Source organism: Prosopis cineraria, unplaced genomic scaffold (assembly GCF_029017545.1).
Source record: "Prosopis cineraria cultivar Desert tree isolate PC_DT_omini unplaced genomic scaffold, ASM2901754v1 PC7, whole genome shotgun sequence".
In the NCBI taxonomy this organism is placed as follows: Eukaryota; Viridiplantae; Streptophyta; class Magnoliopsida; order Fabales; family Fabaceae; genus Prosopis; species Prosopis cineraria.
In genome coordinates, this window is record NW_026555338.1 from 38849328 (window position 1) to 38870470 (window position 21143).

Consider the following 21143-nt stretch of genomic DNA (forward strand, 5'->3'; position numbering starts at 1 on the left):
AGTGGCATGCTCTTTATGTATGTCCTTTTTACATGTAATCTGTTGAATATTATATGTAAATTATCCATAGAAATGCTCACAAATTTCTTTATATATTGAATTACATATAATTCGCAATTGTTTACGTGTAATTCAAGGGCACTAACAATGGCCTGCTCTCTATGCACTTGCTTTGGATGTAATCTGCTAAATATTACATGTAATTTTTGCTCAAGCATATTCACGAATCTCTTCATCTGTGGAATTACATGTAATCAGTAGTCGTTTACATGTAATTCAGTAGTATTGACAGTGGCCTGCTCTCTGTGTGTTTTTTTACATGTCATCCTTTAGATATTACATGTAAATTTTTGCATACTAATTTACATGTACTTTCTATGTTCAAATTATATGTAACTATTTATAATTATCATGAAATCTAAAGTCGATGTCATAAGCATGCATTATGTTTGTTAAAATTACATGTAATTATAGATACTCCTCCCGTTCAAAAATGTAAGGCATTTTTAACCAAATCTTACCCCCAATAAAGTAGTTATTTACTTTCAAACCAACTCTATCTTTTCATATTTATCTTTATTAAACTCCCTATAATAAATATAAAGTCATTATCAATAGGGGCACTTTTGAAAAAAAAAGGTAATGATTACATCTCGAAAGACTAAAAATGCCTTATATTTTTAAATATCTAACTCTTCAAAGGATGCTTTACATTTTTAAACGAAAGGAGTAATTATTATGTGATTGTTTATAATTACATATAATCATTGATAGTTATCATGAAATAATATTGGGAACACTCACAACAAGTTCCCTCTTTTTTAAGTATTATATATTATATAGCAAGTCTTATTAACTTGTAAATGACGCAAATTCAATAGTGCAACATTAAGGATAGCTAAATTACCCTTGAAAAACAAGTAAATGTGAAAAGAGAAAATGAACAACAATAATTTCAATAAAAGAATATTAATTCCCATAGTTTTAGTTTATCTTCTCACCAATTACAAACAAAACCATAAACAAAGAACATGTTAAAAAATATACCATAAGAGGTAAGAACAACATTATTCCCATATTAAACTACATCATACCCTATCTAAAACCTTATCATTTATTGTATCCAAAATATTATAATTGAAATGAAAATTGGCAGCCATTATAAGCAGGCCATTCAAACATTAATATACAACACTTACAAAATTATAACTAGCTTCTTATGCAATGCAGGTTCATCACAACTTCTTTTTTTATAGCCCCTGAAAGAGTTAGTGAAGAGTTAATTTCCTAATAAAAGAATGGATGTCATACGAGAATTTTTTAGCTCATATTAATATAGATTTATAACTGAGGAAAGTGTGAACTTTATATTATGAGGCTACCTGAGTAGATTGATAATGCACTTAATAGAATTGAAAAACAAACAAATTAAGTTGAAACAAACCAAAAACTAGCCCCAACTATAATGTTCTCCTTATTATCTAGGCACTTAGTCAAAATCTCCATTATCAATATGGATTAAACAATACAATTGCTAAGTCATGGTTGTAGACTTTAATCAATTATCAAAGTATTAACCATAATATAAAGGAAAAGACAAATCAAAAGTCTACTATGGCTTAAAAGGTTTTAAAATAAGTATTAGAATATTCACTTCACAATCAAATAATAACTTCATTTGAAAATCTAAACATTTAAGAGTTAGGATCCCAAGTTTAATAATTTGAACTTTGAAATCAAATATAACTAATTTAAAACAGAGTAGAAACACATATAAAAGCATGAAAGTTATAACATCCTTGAAATTAAAAGCTGATTACTTAAGCTTGATAAGGGTAATTAAGTGAATTAACGTGATGTATGGCCAGAGAGGTCTAATTTGTGTAAATGATTATGAGCCTCGAAATCATCCAACAACCATATTAATTATAATATTAGCATGAAAATAACTCCTCCCAACTAACTATTAACAAAATCATTAATGTATAATTTAAATACTTTAAACTGCTCTCCTTATATCCATTTTAGTCAATGAATTCGGACCCACAGCTCCTATGGATAGAAAATTATTCTCTCAACTCAAACTCAAACTCAAATCCTCATGAATATGGTAGAGAAAGGAAGTAAAGGCATAAATTACTTACCTTAAGCATTTGAAAGCCTCTAAATGTCTTCAAGGGTCCCCAATGGATGTGCCTAACATAGCCAAGTCGTGCTCTTATGTTTTCTCCTATTCTTTTCTCTATATTCTCATGCAGACTCACGAACCATATTTATTTGATTTTTGGCCATGTGCCACAACATACGTAGCCTTTTGCCGTGACGCATGACACAAAAAAGCTCAATCACGTTAATTTTGTCTCTATGTGTCGTAACGGATTGTCCGCACATTGCGCATTTGGCATAGAGTATTTCTTCACCTTTTGCACTTCTTTCTTTGCCCGGATGGCCCGACTTCACTTCAGACCCATATCTAGGGTTGAAATTATAATTTAAACCCCTCTGGTTATACACCTCTTTAACTCACTAATCGCACTCATTAAGCTAAGTAACCATGTTTAATTTTTCCTAGATGTTATAGTGTCAACAAGTTTCTTTGTTGAATTAACAAATAATATTATTAACAAGTTTGCTTACTCTTATTTTGGAAGTTTGGGTCATGCTATATATTATATTTGACATTATATAACTAAGATGCACCATTCATTTAGTGGTTATTAAACTTTTGGTGTACCAAGAGGTCTTGGGTTTAAACCCTTGGTCGCCTTTAAGGAATTAATTTAGCTTATATGGGACTTATGATAGTACCACCCTATTAAGAGTCAACGTCCTTGGTGACACCACTTTATGGCACTTCACTTGGCTTCCTGTGATCAGAAAGCTTTGTGAGTAGCCCTTTTCATGACATGGACTCTCAATAAAAGCACTAATATGACTAGCACAAGCCAAATTTAAGAGCTCAACGTAAAAGACTAGTCTGTTGGGTGGGAGAGCTAATTGAACTTATAAATTCTACTCAATTTGAGAGGCTTCCTGATGCGGGACTAATGACAACTACTGAAGTTCATGTTGACAACAATGGTCCGGTCATTAGAGCTTTGGCCATGGTGAAATGTTTTTTTTCATTGAAAAATATTCTATGAGCATTTTGGTCTTTTTCCTACAACACATAATTTAATTTCTTGATCTTATAGTGTGCATTCATGGTTCTATAATAAAACCCTCCCTTAAATAAATTTTTGACCTAAAAGCATGCTTTGTTCGTGGGGTCTTCCATCCACGTGTCTCGAGCCTTGTCATCTTGACACCTCCGTTACACAACCCCTTAAGGCTTTGCCTAATTCAAGTGGACAGGATCATGTCATTTGTTTATAGGGTGTGCTTGTGTGGCTTTTTAATCCCATGTGTCAGCTTAGTCATCATCCACCTTAATGGACATTTTGCCACATAATCCATCATCCCATGGGGTTATCCTCATGAAGTCAATCAATGAGATGAGTTTTCCTTTTTCTGCTTCTCGACCCCTTAAGATGAGGAACATAATTGGGAAAATTGCAATTACCATGTGGGCAAGTTTTTCACAGAAAAAAAATCATCATTTATTGGCCACCTAAAAATCTTATGACTACCAAGTTATTGAGTCTTTTTAGTCATATTAGGTAAGGCAAAATATATGTAGTAGCTTAAGTTTTTAAATTACTTTCACATTATAACATAACATTCTCTTGTTAATTTCTAAATGGCATATGTTTTTTTTTTACTAATGTTACTTATTAATCTGATATGATTAATTGTAAATTTAAAATTTTAAAATTTTATGTATTTTACACATTCTCATTTATAAATTGACATTTAAATATCATTAAAATAACATATTCATATATGCAATAAATTTAGTTTTCAAATTACTTGTTTGTTATAATATAAGGGTGACTTATTAATTCCTAAATGACATTTATTATTTTACTAATATTACTTATTAATCTAATATAATCTATATTACAAATTGAGAGTTTAAAAATTCATTTTTTGTAATAGACTATGTTAGATTAACAAATAAAATTTGTAAAGTAATAATTGCCATCCATAAATTAACAAATCAATGTTAGATTATAACAAACAAGGGATTTGAAAATTGCATTTATTTATTGTATATATAAATATATTATTATTTTTTAGTTGCCTACTCAGTTTATTGGAGTTTTGCTCTGACTATATTTGAATTTGACTCGAATTGCACACCTGGCTTTGGTGGGTGAGTCTATAAATATGTTATTTTAATAATATTTAAATATGAATGTAGAGATTGTTTTGTTATAATTGCCACTTTCTCTTAAAATTGTACAAATTCTCTTGCAAATTAAAATATAAAAATTGAAATGTTCTAAAAAATTAAACGTTAAAGAAAAAGCTTGAATAATTGATAGAAGCAAAATGCCGGTTTAAATTTTAATTTATTTTTATAAAAATCAGTTTAAAAGATTCAATTATTTGTTGAATTTTAAAAGTACATATTAAATATGATTTCAATATATTTTAAGACTCAACGAACAAGGGCCAGTGTATCACGAGGTTGGATTTTTAGAATAGTGGACTAAACTTGACCGGTTTTCCTCGATCATTCAGTCTCAAAGGCTCTTCGGCCCAAAAAAAGAAAAATCTCCCAGGCTCTAGGAAGCGGTGAGATAGTGTTCTCACTTTCCTTTCAAGTTTATTCCGGCATTTCAAGTTTTCTGTTTCGTTGGCTGCTTCTTTTCTGCTGGCTGTAAAATTTTTATGACTTCGTGGCTTGGTATCATTTTTCGAGTTTACTTTGTGATCTTTGGCTATATGTTATTTTGTTTTCGGAATTTCTAGTTTTTAGTGCTTATGAACTTTTGATCAAGCAAGATTCCCCCCCCTCTCCGTTAGTGGTTCAATGCAGTACCTTTCTCATTAAACAAGTCAGTTTATTATTTGCAAGCAAATCTTGCGTAGTAGAGCCTTGTCTCTGTTTTGGAATACCTCAATGTCAAATTGTTGTGGAAAGCAGACAATGTTCAGGAATTTACAAACGACACTAACATTCATGATTGATGGAAAGTTACGTTTAGGAGATTAGTTTCAAATAGTGAATAGTCTTTCATTTAATCGTGATAGCTGCTCCTATTAAATTTGCAAAGGCTGTTCCTTGAGTTCTTTTTTTATATGCCCAATGGTTATAGATTCCCTATGGCCATCACGATAGCTTTTCATTTTCTTTTTTATTTTTTTAAATTAACCACACTCTATTCACTGAACTTCAATTTCCTCACAAGTAATGCTGGTTCTGGTGAAACTACTGTTCAAATCGAAGGCTCCTGAGCATGTTAGAAATAATAATAATAAAAATTTTTAAGCCTCTTTCTAATAGCTTCTGTTTAATGAGCTGGACTGAATGTGTAAGAAATTTTTACTTAGCATTTTTTTTTTGGCAAGAATTTGCTTCCAACTTTTATTTAAATTGTGTGAGAAATGTTCATAATTTGCATTTCCCCCTCTATGCATAAAGAGAATGATGTTATTTGAGTCATTTCAAGAATTAATTACTATAATATGTCATATATTATAGTTCCATTTATTTGCCACCTGTAATTGAATCTTACTATTCAATACGTTTTACAGTTCGCAATTTGAAAACAAGCATTCCGATTCGCAATACATATCATGGTCTCACTATTATGATTTTCCCTTTTGTTGGTACAAGCTTATGCAATAAACTTCCATCTTTATTTTTGTTTTTTTTCTTACATGCATGACAATTAAAGGGTGAGTGAACCCAAAAGTTAGTGGATAGGACATGGCTTCATCAAATGTCTGCCCGACCGATGATGCAATTCAAGCATTCCTAGAATACTTGGTCTTCCCAATGCTGCCTTCAAAATCTTCTGTTCGAGATAATCCCACATCATGCCAACAGCAGTCAGTTGCAAATCAGGTGTCTATTTTCAACTTATTATTTTTGTTGCCTTTTCTATTTTGCTTTTGTATTTCCCACCATGTGGAAATTGCTAGAGATGGTTTTAAGATTTATACAACTTATTAATCATTAATTGATGATTGATAGAACTATCTTTCAGAATGAGGTCACATGAGCTACAACTTCTTAATGTTTAAAGAACAACTTGTCAAAATATGAACTATAACTTGTCATCGGAGCTCCAAAGCCAGATAATAGCTTGTGAAAATCTAGACTAGAACTTATCAATATTCTAGGAACAAGTAGTCAATCCATGTTCATGATAGATTCAACACGAACAAGTAGTCAATATTCAAAAATAATTTAAGAACAACTTGTCAAAATTCAAATTACAACTTCTTAATATTTAAAGAACTTGTCAAAATCTGAACTACAACTTAACAACCTATGAAAATCTAAGTTAGAACCTGTCAAAATTCAAATTATGACTTGTCTTTGGACCTTGTTATTGACAATGGGGCTCCAACAGCCAGCATTGCATTTTCCTTTTTCCCCAATTCTTATCCATGCTACAAGGAAGCTGGGTTTTAGAAGATTCTCCTAGGTTCCTAACATTAATGAATTTTTTTTTTGGGTGTAATTATGGTTTCTCTACTGTATGGTTTCTTTCTTTTCTTTTCTTTTTTTGATAGGATCTATTGTATGGTTTCTAGTTACAGACTTACAGTATTTCTTTGTTTTTCCTGCCTGGAACATCGAATGACATATCGCCATTCCCTATTGACCTGAGATGGATTAATTTTCTTGTTTTTGACACTGGTTTGTTAGTTTCTTTTTGTTTTCTTTTTTTTTTACTTGTTAAAAGACTGGGTGATCCCTGGACAGGTATATGGATGTTTGGACATGCTGTGGAGATTAACTTAAAATCTGCTCATCTTCTCTTGTTGTTAACTATGATTCCTGGTGCAGGTGCATTCCGTTGTGTTGCTGTATAATTACTACCACAGAAGACAATACCCTGAGCTACCATTTTTGCCTTTTGATGAATTTTGCAAATTGGCTGTGGTTCTGAAGCCAAGTTTGTTAGCATATATGAATTTCATGCAACAGTCTGGTGAAACTGAACTCAATGATGTGGAGAAACAACTTTCTGTAGTAGAGAAAATGGTCATGGATGCATGTGATATATGTACGTGTTTGGATGCGTCAAAAAACGTTCCTAATATAGAGGGATGGCCCATTGCAAAAGTTACAGTCCTTTTAATAGACCATAAGAAGGAGAATTGCTTTTTGCTTCTTAATTCCTTCACTAAGGGAGTTTGGTCTGTGATTGAAAAAGATGTCGGCATCTCCAGCCAAAGTTCTGAGGATACAAAGGGAGCAAAATCTACATTAAAAAAGAAAAGAGTATTAGAAAGCATACAAAAGATAAACTAAATGTCGATGAAGCTGGACTTTTGCAAGTTGGCTATTCTGCTGTCAAGGAAGCTGTAGGTAATAATCCATTCTCAACTGAAATATTGGCATTCTTGTTGTTTGCACCTGTTGAAGAGTGTAGTTTAAATTTAGTGTTTTTAAAATGGCATCACATATCAAGAGACATTGTTGCTAGAAGAATTTGTAAGCTTCCAATTTATTTAGCCAAGTGAAAAGTGAACTGCTACCATAAAATGACAAAGTAAATCCCTGAATAGTGCTGTATACCTTCTGCTCTCCTTTCCTTTCTATTTTGAGGCAATTACTGTGTTATACTTGTATTTGTTGGTTAATATATCTCTATTCTCTTAATTTTAGTTTAACAGTTGCTTGCTTATATGTAAATAGTTAAAAGTTATTCCCTTGTGGCACTGGTACAGGTATTGACCAGGCTGATGTTGTGCTTTTGGAAAGCCACACTCTGTACTCTCACAGCAAAGAGAAGACAACCTCCTCCTTCTTGATCATGCAGTGCTCCCATTTGATCAATCAGGCAGTTTTTCAAGTTCCTATCAAAGATGTAATTGATAGGTTTGTTTTAATTGTTATTCTTTTTGGTCTTTCACTATTGGCTGATGGTTCTCGTTTCATGGATGATTGACATTGCTATAGGTAGAACTATTTTATGAACCTTAAGGGTCATCTGATATAGGTGCACTTTGATAGTTGTTTTTAGCTTTTCATGGCTGTTTTCTCTGGCTACTTGTTAGGTAGAGTCAAGAGTGTACGCTGCAGTTTCATCATAAGGGCGTGTTCTTTTCTCATTCTTAATTCTTATAATTGCATCATAGGGGATCATATAAGTAGTCCACACCTGCTTATTTTTCTTGAAATACTTGCTTGTGTTTGGCTTTAATGCTTCAAGAAGTAAACCTACTTTGATATTACATATTCTTGTAAATAACATTTTATGTCTACTTTGATAGCTTGCAAGGTCCTTTGATCAAGAAGAGTACTAGCAGTTGGATTGTCACCCCAGCTGTAGAATACTTCCATTTGCTTCCTTATTCTAAAATAATCTCAGAGCATCTTTCTAGGTAGGCCTTGTCCTTCTTATTTTTGAAAAGTAGATTAGGAATGTTTTTTCATCTTAAATGCTTTATCAGGTATACTTGGTGTTCATATGTTTAGTAGCCTATGTCTAAATTTCTAATTTCAAGAATTAGTAGAGGCTAAAGCACGAGTGAAAACTGATGGCTCGTTTGGTAGCAGTGAATTGGAGGGAGGAAAGTGGAAGTGGAACCCAAAATTTGGTGTGTTTGGTATGCATGAAATGACTTCTTGGAGAACTCACTTCCATCAAATTTGATATAATTGGGTTCCACACCTAGACCTAAAGAACCAGTTCCACTTCTCTAAAAACTCACTTGCTGACCATTTTCCCCCAACAAACCCTCTCTCCCTTAAACAATCCAACACAATGGAGGACCACGATGGTTCCAACAACGACTCTAAGGAAGTTGTGGCTTAGGCTCCCACAGTGGCGATGTCGTTTGTGAACTCGTTGATGGTGATAAAGAGCCTTAGCGATATGCCGGTGATGACGGAGTGTCATGCGAATCATGGTAGTAATACCAGATCTTTGACAGAATGCTGTTCTCCTTCTTCAATGTGTTCTCAGGCCTTTGACGGAATGCCATTCACCTTCTCCCAAGTTCTCCCTCAACCTATTTCACATTCAGAACATTTTTAGGCCTAAGTGCTTCCAGGTTCTCCATTAGCCTATTTCATCAGTCCTTTCCTTTTATTTGCATCTCGGCAGTTACTGGACAACCATTGATTTTCATCTCTGATTAATATTGGTAGAGGAATCTCAGTCGCCATTCTTGGGTTCAAGAGACTTGAAACATCCTCCACTTTCTTCAGTTTTTGAGTTATTGTTTGTCTTTATTTATTTATTTATTTATTTTTTCCTGTTATTGTTATGGCTCATACTTGTGCAGAAATGATGGAATATTATGGTTGTTTCTGGGGTGGCTATTGCTTCTACGGTGGCTGAATGTTGCTTCTACGGTGGTAGATGTTTTTTTGTGGTTGTGGCTGTTTTTGGGTGTTGGTTTTGGTTTTTTATGGGAAGGGTATATGGGCCATTTCATATTATAAGTATTTTAATTAAAATTATATTACACTTCTATCAACATGCCAAATATATTTTTAAACTGCATTTTCGCTTCTACTTCCACCAAAAACATTTCTTTGTACCAAACAGGGCATAAGTTCAGCGGCACCTTTAGAATAAATCTGTTGGGTGCTTTCCCCAATAGAATTTTTGGGTGCTTTCCCGAAACTGATCATTTTTAGGGTGCTTTCTCATTACTGATCAGCCTAATTGCTTTAACAAATCACATGTTTTTATATATTGAATCCAGGCAGATATACTTTACAATAGCTGTCTCAGAATAACATAATGTTCCTCTGTTTGTTATCCTTTGACCAACTATTACTTTCGTAGCAACTTAATTCATAAGATGATATTGATTGTATGTGTAATATATTCTATATTTGCAGAGGTACATTCTCAAACAGTTTGCAAGATTCAAAAGTTATGATGGTGGGCAGTCCTCTAATGGCAGAATCTTTTGCAATTGAGGATATGTCTGGTGGTCTTGATGGCAAGCCAAGCAGCAACAATACTGAATCACTGAAGCAGGAAGAAAATAATCGAAAGTGTGCAGGTATACTGTCTTATTGTAACATGGAGCTCCAAAGTATGAATGTGGAAAACCGTTTGCTTGTTCCATTTCAAGAGAAAGAGAAATGTCAGTATTTTGCCGATAATGTACAAGTCTGTAAAGATCAAGAGACAAAAAAGTTATCTGTGCAAAATTATGTAGAGGGCTCTGCCAATGCTCTCAAGGTAAGAAATTTACCTTCTAAAGTAACTAGTTCTTTATTTCCTTCAATGCATGTATGCGCTCAATTAAGTTAGTTGCTAGTGTTAGCAGTGCTGGACCTTTTTTTCTTACTTCTCTGGTCATATGATTAGAGTCTTTCTGATTTTTATGTTGAATTACACCAACAAAGGAATTCTGTAAAATTTGACTGTTCATATAGCTGTTAATGTTTATAGTCATACCTTCATCTGTGTTTGGGTTCAAGGATGTCTTTAGGCTGTGCAGAATTTCAGAAGCTTATTCTGTTGTAAGTTTCAAATAGGCAGATTACAAGATAAGAGGAACTTGGGAGACTCAATCTTAGGTACCACGTTTGAAAATCCAGGAGTTAGACATGCAGTCTAATTTAATATTCCCTCCGTTTCAATTTATAAAACACTTTTAGACAAAATCACACATATCAATAACGCTTATTAAATGCATTTTACAGTTTTTTTTTTTTCAAAAGAAAAATATAAAATTTTAAAAATGCTCTTTCATTTAATACTTTATTTATTAAAGAATATTAAAGAGAGAGAATATAATGGGAAGGGTAATATTGGAAAAGCATTATTAATGAAATCTTATTTTTGTCAAGGTATCTTATATTTTGGGATATTAAATCTCCCCTAGACTCAATTATGGGTCCATTTTGTCTCTCAAATTTAAAGATTTCCTTCTTCATCACCTTGCCGTTTTCTCACTATTAGTTGACTGTTAGTGGGCCTCACATTATATTTTTTAATATTTTTATATTATAAAATATTTGAGTTAAGGAGCAAAAATGACCTTCAATAGAAGTTAAGGGATAAAAATGACCCTTCACCTAATAAAAAAAATGTTAAAAAAATAGTGGGATCCACTGATGACTAATAGATGTTAAGTATTTTTAATATTAGGGTGATGATGGAGGGAATCTTCAAAGGTGAGAGATAGAATTAACCCATAACTAAGTTTAGGAGCATTTGTGACATTTCATGTGCAGTTCAAAGACAAAAATGACCCTTAACCCATAATAAAATCTTCAACAGTAAAATGTGAAGGTTTAGGCTCCAATTGGTTGGACTGTCATCAATTGGCTGAAAATCATGGACGATTGTGTGGTGTATTTATAAATTAGTTCTGAGACCTGAGTAGATTCTTCTCATAGCAGTTAAATTAAGGTTATTTTGTCTTAATCTGTCTAAGAAGTTCTACGTGATATTTACAACCACTAAATATGACATTTAAATATGCCAAAGTCATTCAGTACTCAAAATAAAACAGAATGGAATGGAAAAAATTGATTTGGAGTATGTGAAATGACTTTTATGCCTATACCTTTTGAAAGTGGAGAAAATAAATAAATAATGTTGAGTCATCATTGCCAGAAATAATAAACATCTTTTTTGCCTTCCTTCCCCTCCAACCAAACAGGCTGTCATTTGTTCCTATCCAAAGCTACAGTACCATGGTTTTTATTTGTGTCTATCTTTAATTCTCAGCTTCTAGAATTTCTTTAAGCCTGTCTTTGGGCACCCTTGTTATCATCAATTCTTGCACACCCTAATCGTTAGAATGAAAATTTGTTTCTTCCTGTCTGTCTGTATTAAACCAGAACTACTCCCAATATTTGTATTGTGTATGGAATATGGATGATACAGAATAATCTGCACATCGTATCTTACACTTTAGATGCATTTATCTCTGTGGAGTCATCTGTTCAGAGTTTTGATGATCAGTGCTTCTTGACTGTGCACTTTTTTGCTGTGTTAAGGACTATCTGTTTAGAGAGGGATGACTGTTGTTTTAAGAACTGTTTCTTGGTCCCAGAGATGTTGTGGGAAAGAATATAGTTGGTATTTGGGATTTTTAGAGAGATTGGGTTTCTATGGTGCAATTTTTTAAATCACAACTTTGGGGGGGGGGGTGTGGGTATTTTAGGATTTTCATTGGAGGATGTCTTACGCTCCCCTGTTTTTAAAACTTTGGCCTGCTTTTTAAGGAATTTCCCCCTCACATAATTCAACACCTGAATTTTGTAAATTAATTTTAAAAAAATTAGAATCCAGAAGCCCTGAGCTGAGTCTTGTATGTTTGCATTTTCTGCCTCTTTTTGTGTTGCCATCACTTTTTTTTTAAAATTTTTGTGGTTTTATTCTAATGTTTCTTGTCTTTCATCTGATTGCATGCTATTGGTTTTGCAGGTTGTGACAGCTAGGACACTCACCACTGAAGATGGAGCCAACAATCTTGCCACATGTAACAAGATTTTCACCAACACTTCATCAATAGAAGACACAAAAGATAAGTGTACTCTGGTTACAAGTCAGTCCAGTTCTAACAATCTTGATCTTCAGAAGTTCCAAACTTTTTTAGCTTTGAAGGGGGAGATACTGTCACAAACTTCCCTCAAAGTTCTTACTCAAAGGAGGAATGAGCTGGTAAAGCCTACTGCTTTCTATTAGAAGAATGTTTGCATCTGTTCTCTTTAGCCACGACCCTGGACACCTACAACTAGTTCACATGGGTTACGAATGACTAAACTTTCATGGACTCTGCACATAAAAATGGAATAAATAGTGTGTTTATGATGACCTATCTATTAAAATGATTTCCTACTGGAACTTTTATATCTAACAATAATGGTGGCACAGTTCACAACCTTGTCAATTATATCAGTCACTTGTATTTAAACCTTCAAAGAAGTATGCTAAAAATATATTCATAATCATCACCGTTATTTTCTTTTTCCTTAAAAAAAATTAATTGTAAAAGTTTGCTTACAATTGTCATTTGAATGCCTAAAAGGCCTTTACTAACTTCAATGCGGTTTTATCATATGAAGGCTCTCCAGCAGCGAAAGACAGAAGATGAGATTGCCCTGTGCAATAAAAAAATTGAGACAATATTAACTGGTATGTTTTTATTTGTTTTGCCATGCTTGCTCATTTTGTTGTACTGGTTCATTATTTAATCATTATGGTTTTTCCCCAATTTTACCTTTTTTAGTGTTTCTAGAATTTATCTTCACCTTTCATTTTTAACCTTTTTAGGAGAAAATCTTTCATTTTTAGTTTATCAAGTGTAATATCAAACAATCTCTCTAGCAGGTCTGACGTTGGTTCACGACTTCTATTTTCAATGGTTTCACATGCTATCTGTGATGTGATTCTGTGGCATCAGCAAGGCATCTGACTTCAATAGCTTTGAATAAATAAATGTTTTTTCTATGGAACTTTCTGTGAAGGGTGATGATCATAAACTGAACCAACACCTTGGGTGTAAGGAACAATTTATTGAAGAATAATGCATTCCTTTACAGATGAAACCTGTTAAGGTTATTCGTTTGCCTCCATTGGATGTCCTACTCTTTAAAAACTACCTCAATTTCATCAATCACTGTGAAGTGGTTCTTCTAGTATCTTTAATTTCCAGTGTGCATCTCGTTTGCCCCAGCAGTTCAGATGTAAGATTGCACTGGACCAGCTATAATCTGTCTTATCAATCCTGCAAACCCGTTGATGTTCTATTGTTATGAGGCAGATCCTGAGTCATTAATGTTAGACAAATTTATACGTTTTCCTCTTCAATTTGGTCCATATTTTTGTGATAGATGGTGTCCATTACTTATGTTAGTGTTTTCCTGACAAAGTAGGTGGGGAAGGTGATTTGGAGTTAAAGATAGAATCCATCATAGAAGGCTGTAACGATAAGCATGGAATGACATCTCAAATTTTGAGGACGATTGCTTACCACCATGTATTAAGAGGAAAAGATTGTCAGAGGCCGTCCTCAATATGCCAAGTCCATGCCAGGCAAGACATAATGTGCTATTCATTTTCTTTTGATGCTTGTGATGAAGGATAAAGGTAAAGTGGGAATGGAAGGAGAAATAGAAAGAAAGGAGTGAGGAGTGGAAGAAGTTGAGGGAAAAGTAGATGGCCAGTAATCTCAACTTTCTTCAATTTGTCAACGGGCCTAGCAAATGAAGAAACTCAAGGGCCATCCAGAGTGCTAGGTACAATTAACAAGACATAACATGCTATTCATTTTCTTGTGATACTTGTGCTGAAGGATAAAGTGGGAATGGGGGGAGAAATAGAAAGAAAGGAGGGAGGAGTGGAAGAAGTTGAGGGAAAAGTAGATGGCTAGTAATCTTAACTTTCTTCAATTTGTCAACGGGCCTAGCAAATGAAGAAACCCTAGGGCTATCCAGAGTGCTAGGTACAAATGATGATGATGATATAAACTGATCCTAGATAAGATAGGATAAGAGATAAGATAAGATAAACGCTAATTAAATCTAAAAGATAATCTAGATATCCTAATAAAGTAATTTATTTAAAAATCCTAATTATGTTATCTTAAGATGAAGTAACCCATATCCCATTTCCCATGATTGAGGCTAAAAATGAGTTATGGTGTGTTTTATTAAAAATTATGTGTGTTAGGTTATTTACCTTTCATATTAGGTCTACGATTGATAAGAAATATGATAGATCTTTATAATTCTGACAAGAGAGAGAAAGAGAGGGAAAGAAAGAAAGATAGAGAAGAGAGGCAGAGAGATACAGAGGGAAATATGATATTTATTGCTTGGGTGCATTAGAAAACATAACATGTCAAATTAGTGCATTTGTGTATGAGTACAATTGAAAATGTTTTACCAATTATCAACTATATAAAGCATAATCAATCCTGTATAGTTCAAAAGACAGGACCCCACTCACATGAATAGAGCAAGTTCCTAGGAAGCATCGTTATTGGTTGGGACACGAGCTTCGATATAGTGCTGTTAATAGAATACAAAAATTATTAAAAAAAAATATGGGCATGAATATGCCTTATATATATAAGTTGAAGAATCAAGTAAAATCATGGTATTATGTATAAAACATCATTCTTAAAAATAGATACAAAAGATGGATGCACCGGCAACATTCACGAGTATTGCAGGTTCCTAGGAAGCGCTGCGGACATGATGTTGTCAATAGATTACAGCAATTATTAAAAAATATTGGCATGAATATGGTGTGTATGTATAAGTTGAAGAATCAAGTAAAACCATGGTATTATGTATAAAAGATCATCCTTAAAAATAGAGGAATAAGACGGATGAATCTTTGTTATAGCATAAACAAAAGAGTTTTTAGAGGAGTATGTAGGCAACCAACGAAGCACATTCGTTACTGTTTATGAATAACAAAAGATAATAGGTCATTTGCATTAGTGACAAACTATCAATCCGTTACATGAAAGGTGAGGTATTTGCCTATTTGGTTACAACAACAACATAACTTGCTTGCTTTTGCTCATCTGACAACCAATTTTCAATTGCAAAAGGATCCCATCTTCCATCTATGCCTCCTGGTGCACTCAACTACTTTCATCTCTTCAAAAGCCTTATTTGCTTAAGGTTTAACTATTTGGTGTCCACACTGTATTTTGTCCTGATAATTTGAATAATAATAAAAAGATAAAAAATCAATAATTGAAATACATTTCATTTTACGATTTTGTATTGAAAAAATAATAAAAGTAAAAAAAAATAAAAATAAAAAAGTCAAATCATTGCAAGGATTTTCCTTTAGAATTGGGAAATAAAACTATTCGTGAAAAACGAACAATTAAGGCGTGGTGTCGTGAGTCGTGCCAGAGACGTGAGGTTTCAAGAGGATGGAAGAACCTGACTTCTAATCAAATGTAGGGACCCAGGCTCCCTTACCACAGTTCACCTGGATGTGAGAATGTGAAGTAAAGAACGCTAATGTAGATGCAGAAAAGTAGAGATGCATTAATTGAAGAAAAAGGATGGCGGGCTATGTTGGCTGTACAACGAAAAATAAAAACTAAAGCTACATGATAAAAAGAAAAAATAAAGTAACAGACGCAGAGTTTGAGACTGGTAGTTTGTTGATGCTGATGATGATTGTTGAGAGAGAGCTCCTCTATTTATAGATGATCTTGGCTTGGTGCCTGAACTTCATGATTGTCACTTTCCTTGAATTTAGGAAGCACTTCCTCTATCATATTCACTCATCATGGGTGATGGTCTTGACTTAATGGCTAAGATTTCATAAATTCTTTTTTCATATAATTATTTTAAAGCCAATTAAGTTGAGTTGGGCCAGGGCTTCTATATTCACAATTTGGGTGCAAACAAAAATATTTTGCGAGTTATTTATCAAAGATCTTGTCTATAAGATCTTGAATGGAGTAGATAAATATAAAAAAAAAAATTCAAATAGATCTAAGGATTATCCATAATATTTTTAGATAAATCAATGAAACACCACCACCACCACCTCCTTGGGGATTATCTTTTTGAAAATTCAAGAGATTGAGGATTAAAAATGTAAAAAAATATTATGTTGCAAGACTTAACGCTCTCTCTATAACATTTTCTTACTAAATAAATTAAAGAAATGAAAATCCAGTATCTTCCAAAATTATCTTAGGAGTTAAAATAAATAGTTGTTATAGGTTTTGGCTAGTCTCCCTATCTATGACATTTTCTAAATCTCTCACGCTGTAATTCAAATCAGAACAACCTAGCCTGGCTCTTTATAAACAGAGGTCGGAAGAGGTCTTCAAATTGTAGAATCTCAGATGTTGCTTGGTGTGTAGCTTGATTGGCCCGCGTGTCCATAGGTATATCAATCCACAAATCATGGAGTAAAGTACAAAATAAAAAATATTTAGAAAGGTTTTATCTCTTAAATAAAAGGAATTTAATATATTTTTCTTCTTCTTCTCCTTCTTATGATTATTATTATCATTAGCAGCAGCAGTAGTATTTTTAGATTCATGTCCTCTGAGGTTTTTGAATCTTCACAGGCATATAGGTTGATTGTTTGCCTTGTGAGATTCTCAGCAGATACATTAATCCATAAATTATAAAGGTATAAGCTATTAATGTTTTATCTAATATTTTTTTTTTGGGGGGGGGGGGGACAACCTGATAATCCTTTCTGATTCTTACATGTGATGTTTATAGTACGTATATTTGTAGGGTTATAGTCACATATATTTGAACAACGCAGAAGGGGGTGTTGAGAGGGGAGAAAGTACTACTGAATAATGTAGGCTGTTCCTGCCACCTTTTTCCTATGACACATAGATTCATATTTCCGTACAAGTACTTAGAAATCTGATTATCTTGCAGGAACTAGATGGCATATGTCACGAAAATAATTGGATCCTGCCTACTTATCGGGTATCACCATTGGATGGTAAGACTGTTTAACTTAGATGTAGAATCCAGAAGTGGAGGCAAATGAGTTTTACTCTAGGAAACTTCATTGCTGTTAGTGCACCATTGCCAGCATAGTATGAATGATGCATTGCTCATTGATTCACATTAGACAATGCCTAAGTTACTCATTTATATGCACTTGTGTATGTCTGTGCGTGTATAAAGATATGTCTGTGTGTAAAAAAATTATCATGTTGGGGTTCAATCTTGCATAATTAAAATATATTGGTTGTACCTTTTGAAGGTGGTTTCGAAGCTAATGTAACTGTTAAAGGGATGGACTTTGAGTATTCATGCGGGGGTAACCTGTGTCCAAATCCTCGTGAAGCCAGAGAATCAGCTGCTGCTCAGATGTTGGCCGACTTAAGAAGTAAGGCGAAATCAACCCAAAGCTAGTTTTGATTCTCTCATATGGAATCGTAAAAACGGCGTACTTGAGTCTTCTTTTGCGGGTGCTCGCAGCCTTTACCATGTTCTGGGAAAGAACCCTGGCTTTTATGTCAATCTAGCTGTTTTTTTGGGGTTAAAATGTATTTGCCGATAGTAAAGATGATGATGATGGGATTACAGTGACACTTGTCATAACGGGCAAGAAAATGTTACAACTCTGGGATGCAATGGGTATTCAGTTGTTGGATGCAGGGATTGCGTCTACGGATTGCTTCAGTTTTAACTCATCATTTACTTGTTCTGGAATATTATCATAGGCAGTAGAGTCAGTGAATCGAATTTCGTCACTTCATCCGAATTTGGAGTGGATCATAGGCGCTCTCGGTGGTTATTCATCCAAACAAGTAGATTGGCGATCAGTAACACTTTTCGCATCAACAGAAGTAGCTGCCGAATTTAATTCCTATCTCGCTACCATACTCTTTATGGTCGAGGGAATGGGTGAGAACAAAGATGCGAAGTTCTTTGCTTTCTTTCTTCCCCCTTCTTTAAGGCGGAGGGGAGGGAAAGCCCTGGTCAGAAATTTGCGTCGTTTTTCTACAAATTCAAACAAGAACCTCAACATTCAACTCAAGTGTTCAGATTCCCCATCTACCCCCGCCCAAAAAAAAAAACCCCAAAAAAAAACAAACGCCCTCCATGATTCTTGAGCAAATCCTTTTAAGCTGTGGGATGAGTCACAGAATCCACTCGCTGGAAAACTCACCAATCACCATCCCTAGGTAGTAGCTCCTTCCAAACTTTCTTAAATTGAAGCAGGTCCAGGCCCATCACAAAGTGATTTTATTGGCTTGATGTTTCGGTAAAGACTTGGGCAGTGTAGGATCTTATCGTGATCAGTCATCTACTAGTGAAACCTAATTTACAGAACGTTGTCAATCTACTTTATAGGAGTCTACAAAGCAAAACAGAAATTTTAGGAATGTTCACCAGAAATAAAGCCATAAAAAGGAAACGTGACTTCAATATTGTGAGGCATTGGGGCACCCTTTCCGCCGGCTTCAATACTTGATAGCTCCGATCCATAATAACCTCGTTGGATGTTGCCGAGTCCAGCACTAATTCCAGTGGTCGTTCCCAGCTAGACAACAGGCAAATTAACTGGGATGCCTTGGGGAGCAATCTTGATACAGTATGCAACCAGTGCTGGATCCTTTTTTGAGAGCATCTTATGCACCTGAAATGCTAGGAGACAACGTAACAGTCAAGAGGAGAGATAATGATGTGTACCCAATAGTAAGGGTGAGCATGGTCAGTTTGGTTTGGTGTCAAAATGTATAAAACTGATCAAATGAACAACATTAAAAACATGAACCAAATCAAACCAAATAAGGATTAAATTTGACAATTCAATTGGGTCAGTTAATTTAGTTTGAGATTTCATGTTGGGCTGTTTAAACTCAGGCTGCATTTGGTTTGAGGGGAGGGAAAAGGAGGAAAGGGGATGAAGGGGAAGGGAGGTGAGGGTAGAGAGGGGGGAGGGGAGGAGAGGGATGGATCCCCTCAATTTAGGGAGTGGGGGAGATTTTGGAGGGAAGGGGAGTTCCCCCCAACCAAACAACCTTTTAGACTAATATTTTTTTAATCAGAATGGACAAAGCTTACATAAAAAATTGGACTTGTGAAGTATTAGTAATTTATTTTAATGAGGGGTTAGGATTTAAATTTATCAAATTATATATTTACTTTTATTTAAGTATAAAATTAAAAAAGAATAAAATAAAATAAAGTAATTAATAAATTAAATATAATTTATAAATAAATAAAAATATATATACATGATAATATATATACATGATAATTTAGTTGGTTTGATCTATTCGATTTTAAATCTTTCTAACCGAATTGAACTGATCAATTAAAATATTTTTTTAAAAAAATAAATTAAAAAACCAAATAGGCCGAATCAAATAACAAAAATTTGGTTCAATTTTTAGTTTTATTTTGATTTTGCTCACCTCTAACTAATAGGAACCTGTCCTACAAAATCTAGGAAGTACAGATTTGGTTAGCAAAGAAAGATAATTAAAAAATAAAATCATTTAAAAGAATGAGATAAGATGGTCTAAAACTTGAAAGTCATCATCCAAAAAAAACTAGTCCTAGAATGAGATAAGATAATCTAAATTTCAGAATCTAAAGAAAAGTTGTCCCATAAAACATCAAGCATATAAAACTTGGCTCTCAATGCAAACATGTTTAGAAGTGCATGAAACATAAGAGACAATCAAACTCTTGTTACCAAATGTATTCTCCAGGGAATACGAGAAAATAAGTTACTCTAGCTTAAAAAGAAATGAATATTATTCAACTCTAATTTTCTTTATGTATATATCAGACAATGTTTAAATGGGAAAAGAAAATTTAGATTCTTGAAAACTCTAACAAACAAAAATCCTAATTGACTCACTTATGCTCAAGGGCCCACTGATGAGCATTCAGGTCCCTCTCTTATTAAAATACTAACTTAAAAGAAATATAATAATAAATACCTATGAAAATACAAGGGGAAAAAACTAACAAAGCTGAATTGATATAAACATGACACCTAATTAATGAAATCACATGTTAGGCACATGACATGCTTATTTACAAATAATCGGTTAAAAATTAGATTGAAACACAATTTAAAAATAATTTAAAACTAATTTATTTATGACACTTCAATTGATGCCACTTGTCTTTATTTAGGAATTATCCACGCCACTTAAAGCTTCATTCTTGATAATACCTTCTGACAATCAAGGTACATAGAAAGTAGATAGGATTGTTCATCTAGCTTCACCAAACATGTGTACTAAAACCTCCTCTGGTGTCATAGCACTAGCATTCGAAAGGAGAGATGGAAGTCCTAAATAATGAAATGGAAAATTTTCCAGTACACGTAAAACTGCGCGCCCAAGATAGTCATGTTATACTAGAGCGGTAGTTTTATTTAGTCCTGAGTTACTTTTATTATCATTAAACCAAACATGATACTAGCTTAAGGTTAATAGTCAGATTGTAGTTGAATTATGATTGGATTTATCATGATTGATTTAATATATATTTCAAATTTTAGATATTAAATACTCCCTTCATTTAAAAAATGTAAGGTATTTTTTGAGGAGTTTGATATTAAAAAATATAAGACATTTTTAATCTTTTAAGGTATAATTACTGCTTTTTT

The 21143-nt window shown here is 33.6% G+C and overlaps 1 protein-coding gene across 1 annotated transcript; it reads left to right on the top strand.

Moving 5' to 3' along the window:
• Window positions 1-4671: 4671 nt before the first annotated feature.
• LOC129316827 (uncharacterized) lies at window positions 4672-18230 on the top strand. The gene is made up of 12 exons (XM_054961194.1): window positions 4672-4792; window positions 5787-5956; window positions 6908-7361; window positions 7795-7945; window positions 8341-8451; window positions 9923-10271; window positions 12474-12710; window positions 13115-13184; window positions 13925-14084; window positions 14132-14138; window positions 17435-17501; window positions 17769-18230. Exons 2-12 carry the CDS (start codon window positions 5819-5821, stop codon window positions 17918-17920), a joined length of 1896 nt encoding a protein of 631 aa, XP_054817169.1. The 5' UTR covers window positions 4672-4792; window positions 5787-5818; the 3' UTR covers window positions 17921-18230.
• The last annotated feature ends 2913 nt before the right edge of the window (window positions 18231-21143 follow it).